The following is a 10,568-nucleotide window of genomic DNA, read 5'->3' on the forward strand; positions in this document are numbered from 1 at the left end:
AGTATTTCGTATAGAAAAACATTTTTATTTCATTTATTTATTGCAGACATGCAATATTCATGTTTTTTTCACTCTAGCCGCGGTCAAATGCATTTATGTAACGAATTCAAAACTTTCGTTACATAATTTCAAGTCAATAGGGTTAGGCTAAGATTGTGTGTTATAGACACGTGTGTGTGGAATAAATCAATGATTTAATGTAAACTTTAATATTATAGCGATTTAATGTTATTTTCCCAGTATTTTACCTAACCGCCGTGATAAGCAATTATGTAACGAATTGAATTTTTGTCTTATTTTTTGGAACACGGCAGTTAGAGTGAAACGAGTAATTTTTTTTTCTGGAGGAAACTACTTGCAAACCTTAAACATAACTTATCTATCATGAATTAAACAAAAACCAACACGATATCGGTGCTAAACTATGTACAAATTGATGTAGGAAAAATAAGATAAAAGTTCCATTCGTTACATAATTGCAACCGTTCGCGGTTAGGTCAAATAATTCTAATAGCATTTAATTAGTGTTTTACATATCTTTTAAGGGTATTGGTGAATATTTTTCGAAAGAGACTTTATATATCACGTATTTAATCCTAACCCTATTGATTTGCAATTATGTAACGAAAGTTTTGAATTCGTTACATAATTGCATGTTACCGCGGTTAGAGTGAAATCGTCTTAATATTGCAGAGAAAAAACAAAATAAAACACTAAATACAAGTTATCTGTCGCGTATTAAAAACACAACTCAGTTATTAATGTTAAAAAATCTAACCCTGAACATATGCAATTATGTAACGAATTCGTTACATAATTGCACATGGTCAGCGTTCGATTTTCTAACATCAATTACTGTGTAATATTGCTTAAAAACATCTTGAATAATTTCATTCAAACGTTTTACGTCGTTGTTCTTGTAATTTTTGGTCAGTTTGCCTCTAACTGCAAACAATTGCAATTATGTAACGAATTCAGCCATGAAATTAATATGCCTTCTTATCTTTTTATTAGTTTTATTCTCATTGTGCATTTAATGTTTTATTACTTCTTGAGTTGATTTTAAGTTTCTTCTGGTGCAAAGATAATTTACAAATGAATGAAATAATTTTCATGTAGATCGAACAGTTTATTCTTAACTGAAATCTAATTAAAACAGGTTTTGTGTGATAAGGGGAGGTAACTCTTACATTTGAAAAAAATATATTAAAAAATATGATAAAATTTGACAATATTTTTTTTATTGTAAAATTTTATTTTATGTTATAGGTTTGGCATTATTTTGTTTTTACACAACTGTCACAATCCGACTTTGTTATACCTTCATATGGAAGGTAAGTATATTAGCTGAGCACGTAAGGCATACACCACGTAAGACGCGCTATTGTACGGCTGGGTGTTTTGGGCTGCGGTAGTTAGTAATCTACCCGGCTCAACAATGGAAACTTGACAGCTGTAGGTAAAGAGATACTTGTGCCTATATTCTAGTAAGAAGCGTGAAATTACAGTCACGGTAAGTTAGTATTTATTATTATTCTCTTTCTGAATGGGTATGTAGTCGTTGATATCACTATATTTGTCGAAAAGTGGTTTTTAAGCGTGTTTAAATATAATTGTTATTGTGTTTAGTGAGTACGCTAGTGCACGGGCGTGAGTACTGTTTATATTACCTGTATGGACGCACTAGGGTTATTGCATTTATATGTAACGCTTACAAACATGTTTATATATAACATTATTTACTGTAAATGTTTAAATATCAAGTTTAGGGTTTAATTTGATATTTTGTAGCTTCACATGAGTGGACACGCTGTCCAGGTGTAAAATGTATGGAAGCCGGGTGGCACCATTGAAATGGAATCCATAGACTGTACTGTTTGACAACCATGTTATGTACCACAATTAGTACGTGATTATTGTGGGAGGAAGAGCACAGATACCAGTGTACTCGAGGGTAGCCCGAGTAAAGGCTACGAATTTGGTGTGGAAACATCATATGGAGACCCGGATGGGTCGTAGGTCGTATCAGGCCTTTGTAGTATTGGATTGACGCCATCAGCGTGGGGAGTACCAGACCCAACGAGGCAATCAGCAGTTCCAGTACTGTATATATATTCATCGAACATTGTGTATGGACAAGGATGTGTTGCTACAAAGACTTTAGGGTTTAGTTTGGTTATATATAAATGTATAGATATATATATTTATTAGTAGCTGTGATTCTATGTGTAAGTACCTGTTGAGTGTATCACGGAAGATGATTGAGTGGGCGTAAGTGAGGGTTTGTAAAAGTGACAAATCGTAAAATAACCATTGTATATTGATTGTATATTGCATGTATTTATAGTGTATATTAGAAATTGTAAATATGTACTTCCTAGTTTTGTTGTCATTTTGGATACATGTGTGGTAATCGCTCGGCTAGGTTACAATTTTGGTGGCAGCGGTGGGATGCTGTTGCATTGCCACATGTGTGATTTATTGAGTTTGTAATCAAGGAAAGAGTTAGTGTGAGTTGAGCTCTGGTGTGTTCAGGATAACCTTGAGAGACGAAGGCACGGATAACCAGAAACAGCGCAGCAGACAGGTTTGTGGATTTCTCTTATCGTTTGATATTTGTAGGTATTTCAATTTGTTGTATGGTAACAATTTCGGACATTATGTCGTCACGTATACAGGAACTTAAGGAGTTGGCTGCTTCCTTAGGCTTAGAGGGTAAGGAGATCATGCAGTACATTGTTTCTGAACAGGCTGCTGAGAGAGACGAGCGTGCTAGAGAGAGAGAACGACAGCATGATTTAGAGATGGCTAGAGAGAGGTTGAAAGTGGCAGAGGCAGAAGCGTCTCTTCAAGAGCAAAGGGCGGTGCAGGAGCATAAGCGACAGATGGAACTATTGGCGAAGCAGAGTGAGCTGGGTCCAATACAGATCGGTGCTGAGGCAAAACCTGCAAGTTTTGTGAAGGCTCCAAAACTACCTTATTTTGACGACGGGAAAGATAACATCGACTCATACTTGCAAAGGTTTGATAGATATGCAACGACGCAGAAGTGGAACAAGGAGACTCAATGGGCAACTCATCTAAGTGTATTATTGAAGGGTCGTGCGCTCGATGTATTTTCGCGGATGCCACTTGCCGAGAGTATGGATTATGACCAGTTGAAGCGAGCGCTCTTGAAACGTTTCGAGATGACGGAACAAGGATTTCGGAAGAGATTCAGAGGGGGACGACCGGAATCGGGAGAGACATTTGCGCAATTTGCGGTAAGGTTAGAAAGCTACTTTATGCGATGGATTGAGTTAGCTGGCGTTAAGGAAACATTTGCAGACTTGCGTGACCTGATGCTTCGAGACCAATTCATCCAGACGTGCGGAAATGAACTGATGCTATTCCTAAAGGAACGTACACCGTCGAGTATTGCAGAGATGTCCAAGTTAGCGGATCAGTACGCTGACGCAAGAGGGAATCCATCAAGTTTAGCGAAGCCTCGTCCAGATCGTCAGAAAAGGACTAGTGATGGGAATGGCCCTAAAGCGAACCAGCAAGGCAGCGTTGTGAACAGCGACAAAGTGCCAATTGACAAAGATGGCCAGAGTAAGAGAAGGACATGTTTCATTTGTAATTCACCTGATCATTTGGCGTTCAAGTGTCCACAGAAGAAAAAGAACCAGGTTAAAAGTGTTTCTCGAGACATGAGTACGACGGAAGATGGACCAACGGTAGCGATGCGCTTAACTCAAATGTTTTGAGTCAAGCCTGCGACTTCCCGTGTAGGATGCCTGTGGTAAGTGGACGGGTGAGCGATAGGACTGTTTCAGTACTACGTGATACTGGGTGCTCTGGTGTAGCTATTAGGCGGAGTCTTGTGAACGAAGAGGATTTGACTGGAGAAACTCAGACCTGTGTCATGGCCAACGGGACTAAGCAGATAGTTCACATGGCAGGGGTGTTTGTTGATTCACCTTACTACACTGGATTTGTGTCAGCTTGGTGCATGGACAGTCCAATGTATGACCTCTTGATAGGGAACATTGATGGTGCGAGGAAAGCGGATGATCCTGACAAGAATTGGAAGCCATGTGATTCAGCACAGGCCGTCCAAACGAGGGCACAGAAGAAGAAGGGTAATATCGCATATCGACCTCTACGAGTACCCGGAGCAGCTAAGGATATTGGATCACCGGACGAGATAAAGAGTGCTCAAGAACAGGACGTGTCACTTAGTAAGTTTTGGGAATTTGCGAAACAGGGAACAAGGAAAGACAGACCAGATGGAGGTTATTCGCAGTTCTTGGTGAGACAGGGGCTTCTGTATAGGGAATTCCAGAGTCCAAGACAAGCTAACGGAAGGCTTTTCAGACAATTGGTAGTTCCTACAAGGTTTCGACCGACAGTGTTGCATTTAGCTCACGATGGTATGATGGCTGGGCACCAGGGGGCAAAGAAAACAGAGGAACGGATCAAGATGGAGTTTTTCTGGCCTGGGATGCAAACAGACGTGACGCTATTCTGCAGGTCTTGTGACGTGTGTCAAAAGACATTCCCGAAGGGTCGTGTAAGGAAAGTACCACTGGGACAAATGCCTTTGATCGAGACTCCTTTCCAGAGAGTTGCCATTGACCTCATTGGACCACTTACACCAGCTACTGAGCGCGGGCATCGTTATATCCTAACCATTGTTGATTACGCTACGCGTTATCCAGAGGCTGTTCCACTCAAAGGGATCGAGACCGAGCGTGTAGCTGAAGCCCTGGTGGATGTCTACAGTCGAGTTGGTGTGCCCCGAGAGGTGTTAACGGATCAGGGTTCTCAGTTTACATCTGAGGTAATGAAGGAAGTATCACGACTCCTGTCAATACGTCAACTGATAACGACGCCGTATCACCCGATGTGTAACGGGCTCGTGGAGCGATTTAATGGCACTTTGAAGACCATGCTGAAAAGGATGTGTGCGGAACGACCTCGCGACTGGGACAAATACGTAAACGCGTTGTTGTTCGCGTATCGGGAAGTTCCACAAGAAAGTTTGGGGTTTGCGCCTTTCGAACTTCTCTACGGTCGGACAATAAGAGGACCAATGATGATACTACGAGAACTGTGGACAAAACATGTACCTGACCCAGATACGAAAACTACATATCAGTATGTGGTTGATTTGCGAGAGAGATTAGAAGACACGTGTAAGTTAGCTAGGGAGCAACTGAAAGCAGCCGGTGAGAAACAGGCAAAATATTACAATCGGAAAGCAAAGGTGTGGGAAATGAAACCGGGACAGAAAGTGCTTGTTTTGTTACCTACAAAGAAGAATTAGCTTCTGATGCAGTGGAAAGGGCCTTACATCATCGAAGGGAAGATAAGTCAGATGGACTATAGCGTGAACATCAACGGGAAGTTGAAGACTCTGCACGCTAATCTGTTGAGGCAGTATATTGAACGCGAGGCCGCTGCAATAAGAGAAGACACTGGTGTGTTTTCTGTCGTCTGTATAGCGATGATTTCTGATGAGGAGCACGTGGAAGGATCAGTAGATTCTTATGTGACCTCAGGGAACAGTTTTACTCCTCCTCAACCAATCAGGACGGAATTTATTGAGGACGTCGACGTGTGTAATGATCTGACCGAGGAACAAAGGGTGGAAGTGAAAAGTCTTCTTTACGAGTGTTCCGACGTTTTAACGGATGTTCCTGGTGCCACTAACCTAATCGAACACGAAATCCGCACCACAACAGAAGAGCCAGTGAGCGTAAAGAGCCATAACATCCCTTATGCTATGAAGACAACCATCAAGGATGAGTTAGATAAGATGTTAAAGATGGGGGTGATTGAGCCATCAGATTCGCCCTACGCAGCACCAGTCGTGATCGTGCGGAAAAAGGACGGCAGCAATCGTTTCTGCATCGATTATAGACAACTGAACCGGGTAACAATAATTGATGCGGAGCCGATGCCTAGTGCTGACGACATTTTTGCTAGACTTGCAGGACATAACGTATTTACTCGCCTAGATTTGAGTAAAGGCTACTGGCAGGTTCCCATGGCGGAGACATCAAAGAAGAAAACAGCGTTTTCCACCCCAGTAGGACTATTTCAGTTTGGTGTCATGCCGTTTGGGTTGGTCAACGCGCCGGCGACTTTTTGCCGTCTTATGAGGAAACTCCTTCGTAACATGGATGACGTCGAAAGTTTCATAGACGATATACTCATTCATTCTGCTACTTGGGAAGACCATATGATGACATTGAAAGAGTTATTTAGCCGTTTGCGGAAAGCGGGATTGACAGCTCGTCCGAAGAAATGTGCTATTGGCTACAACAGCTTGGAATGTCTCGGACATATCGTGGGAGATCAGCGTCTTCTTCCCCATCCAGAGAAACTGACGGCGATCCTGAATGTGCCTATACCACAAACGAAGAAACAAGTTAGATCGTTCTTGGGCATGGCCGGGTATTATCGGAAATTCATTCCTGAATTTGCTTCAATTGCGGTACCGTTAACCGATCTAACCAGGAAGGGTCAACCTAATAAGATTAAATGGGGAGAAGCTCAAGAGAGATCATTTGTCGCAAAGAGAGATCATTTGTCGCACTGAAGAAATTTCTGTCAGCTGGACCGATTTTGAAGTTTCCAAATTTTGAGGAGCAGTTCATTTTGCAGACGGATGCATCTGACTATGGGCTTGGTGCGGTTCTTCTACAGGAGGAAGATGGAGAGCGTCTACCCATAGCATATGCCAGTCGGAAGCTCAAAGGAGCTGAATCATCATACTCGGTGATAGAGAAAGAGTGTTTGGCTGTGTTGTTTGGAATCGTGAAGTTCGAGTGTTATTTGTATGGACGTCACTTCATCCTAGAGACAGACCATCAACCGCTACTTTACATGAACAAGTTGAAGGGTTCAAATTCGCGGCTTATGAGATGGGCGCTACAGATGCAACCATACCGATTCACAATCCGGGCAATTCGAGGTCGAGATAATGTTGCTGCAGATTGCTTGAGCAGATTGTGAGAGGTGTGGGCGACAGTAATGAATCGTTCAGAGAAAAAGTTGTTTGCAAAAGAGATAGAACTTGGTTGTGTGTGTGATGTACGTAAGCTTGGATTTTTTGTAAGATTCTACTTGTCGGATGTGTGTTTGGATGAAATAAAACTTTTATATAGTTTATTTCTCATGGTGGGGAGGTGTGTCACAATCCGACTTTGTTACACCTTCATATGGAAGGTAAGTATATTAGCTGAGCACGTAAGGCATACACCACGTAAGACGCGCTATTGTACGGCTGGGTGTTTTGGGCTGCGGTAGTTAGTAATCTACCCGGCTCAACAATGGAAACTTGACAGCTGTAGGTAAAGAGATACTTGTGCCTATATTCTAGTAAGAAGCGTGAAATTACAGTCACGGTACGTTAGTATTTATTATTATTCTCTTTCTGAATGGGTATGTAGTCGTTGATATCACTATATTTGTCGAAAAGTGGTTTTTAAGCGTGTTTAAATATAATTGTTATTGTGTTTAGTGAGTACGCTAGTGCACGGGCGTGAGTACTGTTTATATTACCTGTATGGACGCACTAGGGTTATTGTATTTATATGTAACGCTTACAAACATGTTTATATATAACATTATTTACTGTAAATGTTTAAATATCAAGTTTAGGGTATAATTTGATATTTTGTAGCTTCACATGAGTGGACACGCTGTCCAGGTGTAAAATGTATGGAAGCCGGGTGGCACCATTGAAATGGAATCCATAGACTGTACTGTTTGACAACCATGTTATGTACCACAATTAGTACGTGATTATTGTGGGAGGAAGAGCACAGATACCAGTAAACTTTAATATTATAGCGATTTAATGTTATTTTCCCAGTATTTTACCTAACCGCCGTGATAAGCAATTATGTAACGAATTGAATTTTTGTCTTATTTTTTGGAACACGGCAGTTAGAGTGAAACGAGTAATTTTTTTTTTCTGGAGGAAACTACTTGCAAACCTTAAACATAACTTATCTATCATGAATTGAACAAAAACCAACACGATATCGGTGCTAAACTATGTACAAATTGATGTAGGAAAAATAAGATAAAAGTTCCATTCGTTACATAATTGCAACCGTTCGCGGTTAGGTCAAATAATTCTAATAGCATTTAATTAGTGTTTTACATATCTTTTAAGGGTATTGGTGAATATTTTTCGAAAGAGACTTTATATATCACGTATTTAATCCTAACCCTATTGATTTGCAATTATGTGACGAAAGTTTTGAATTCGTTACATAATTGCATGTTACCGCGGTTAGAGTGAAATCGTCTTAATATTGCAGAGAAAAAACAAAATAAAACACTAAATACAAGTTATCTGTCGCGTATTAAAAAACACAACTCAGTTATTAATGTTAAAAAATCTAACCCTGAACATATGCAATTATGTAACGAATTCGTTACATAATTGCACATGGTCAGCGTTCGATTTTTTAACATCAATTACTGTGTAATATTGCTTAAAAACATCTTGAATAATTTCATTCAAACGTTTTACGTCGTTGTTCTTGTAATTTTTGGTCAGTTTGCCTCTAACTGCAAACAATTGCAATTATGTAACGAATTCAGCCATGAAATTAATATGCCTTCTTATCTTTTTATTAGTTTTATTCTCATTGTGCATTTAATGTTTTATTACTTCTTGAGTTGATTTTAAGTTTCTTCTGGTGCAAAGATAATTTACAAATGAATGAAATAATTTTCATGTAGATCGAACAGTTTATTCTTAACTGAAATCTAATTAAAACAGGTTTTGTGTGATAATTTTTTTTATTGTAAAATTTTATTTTATGTTATAGGTTTGGCATTATTTTGTTTTTACACAACATCTGATGTATTTTAATCTTGAAATTGAACTGACAATTGTTTGTATCATTCCATTTGCTAATAGCTCGAAAAATGATGCTTAATGTAGGTTTTCGTTAATTTTCCGAGATTATTGTATGTGTTATCACATGTTGCGTGGATTAGGGTTAGGGTTAGGGTTAGGGTTAGCAAGCATACTCTAAACGCGGCCTAAACGCGGCCGTTTTTGGGGGGGGGTTAGGGTTAGGGTTAGGGTTAGGGTTAGGGTTAGGGGTTAGGGTTAGGGTTAGGGTTGGGTTAGGGTTAGGGTTAGGGTTAGGTGATAAGTACGCAGTGATCAAGTTGATCATCTATATTTAGATCTTGAATAGTGACGTCATTGTGGAGACCAATCGGTGATATAATGATTTCATTTGTAGTTTTGGCGCTTATTAATCAGCTTGGTCTCGGTCGATGTTTTTATTTGGATGTACAACGTTGACTTAGGAAACTACTTGTTTAATTAATGCATACCTTCGGTGAGTGAAAGTCTCGTTACCATAACCATGCCGTTGAATTGATTTAACAATGTTTGATTGAGTTTTCAAATGCTTTCGACTTCTTAAGAATATGTTTGATAACTCTAGCTGATGCACTTGTCTAGTGATTATAATTATATTGTTTGTTTCCTCATTCTCCGTTAATTCTTTCATTATTTAATGATTAGGATAGTGATTTTTGACGTGTTATGGAGAAAAAACAACATTTGATATGTTCATGCTCCTGTTTGTGATATAACATGATCAGACTAAGTCAAAGGAAAATATTCAGTAGCATCGCTTCTAAGTATGCTCATAGATTTGTTCTGACTCTAAAAAAATAGTCTCAATACATAAAATTATTGAAACCATAAACTGTCATATTAAATTTAATCCTTAGCCTTATCCTCAAACATAAACCTTACACTCAAACCTTAAACTTAACCATAAACCTTACACTTAAATCGTAGCCTTATCCTCAAACCCAAACATTAGCCTTACCTTCAAACATATACCTTACACTCAAACCTAAACCATACACTCAAACCTAAACCTTAGCCGTAACCTCATATGTAAACATTACACTCAAACCTAAACCTTTGCCTTAACCTCTAATCAAAACCTTACACACAAACCTCAACCTTAGCCTTAACCTTTACCCTAAACCTTAGACTCAAACATTAGTCTTACCCTCAAACCTAAACCTTAGCCTTAACCTCAAATAAAAACCTTACACTGAAACCTAAACCTTAGCCTCAAACCTAAACCTTACACTCAAACCTTAACCTTAACCTTAGGCTTACCAGCAAACATAAACCTTACACTCAAACCAAAACCTTAGCCTTAACCTTAAACCCTAAACCTTACACTCAAACCATAGCCTTACCTACAAACCTAAACCTTAGCCTTAGCCTCAAATATAAACCTTACACTGAAACCTAGACCTTAGCCTCAAACCTAAACATTAGCCTTAGCCTTAACCTCAAACATAAACCTTACCCTTAGCCTTAACCTCACACATCAACCTTAGCCTAAAATTTAAACCTGAACATTACATTCAAACCTTAACCTTAGCCTTACCTTCAAACATAAACCTTACACTCAAATCTAAACCTTAGCCTTAACCTTAACCCTAAACCTTACACTCAAACCTAAACCATACACCCAAACCTAAACTGCAACCTAAAACCATACTTACCCACTAAC

At 39.3% G+C, this 10,568-nt stretch overlaps 1 protein-coding gene across 1 annotated transcript; it reads left to right on the forward strand.

The window, feature by feature from the left end:
• The first annotated feature begins 2,660 nt into the window (after positions 1-2,660).
• On the forward strand, positions 2,661-3,749 carry LOC117320952. The gene has a single exon (XM_033875437.1). The coding sequence runs from the start codon at positions 2,661-2,663 to the stop codon at positions 3,747-3,749; it is 1,089 nt and encodes a 362-aa protein (XP_033731328.1).
• Positions 3,750-10,568: the final 6,819 nt, after the last annotated feature.

The sequence above is a fragment of the Pecten maximus genome, unplaced genomic scaffold, assembly GCF_902652985.1.
Source record: "Pecten maximus unplaced genomic scaffold, xPecMax1.1, whole genome shotgun sequence".
Taxonomy (NCBI): Eukaryota; Metazoa; Mollusca; class Bivalvia; order Pectinida; family Pectinidae; genus Pecten; species Pecten maximus.

Bases quoted from the DNA above. Each gene is read 5' to 3' on its own strand.
- LOC117320952 (XM_033875437.1), top strand. From the start codon at position 2,661: ATGTCGTCACGTATACAGGAACTTAAGGAGTTGGCTGCTTCCTTAGGC.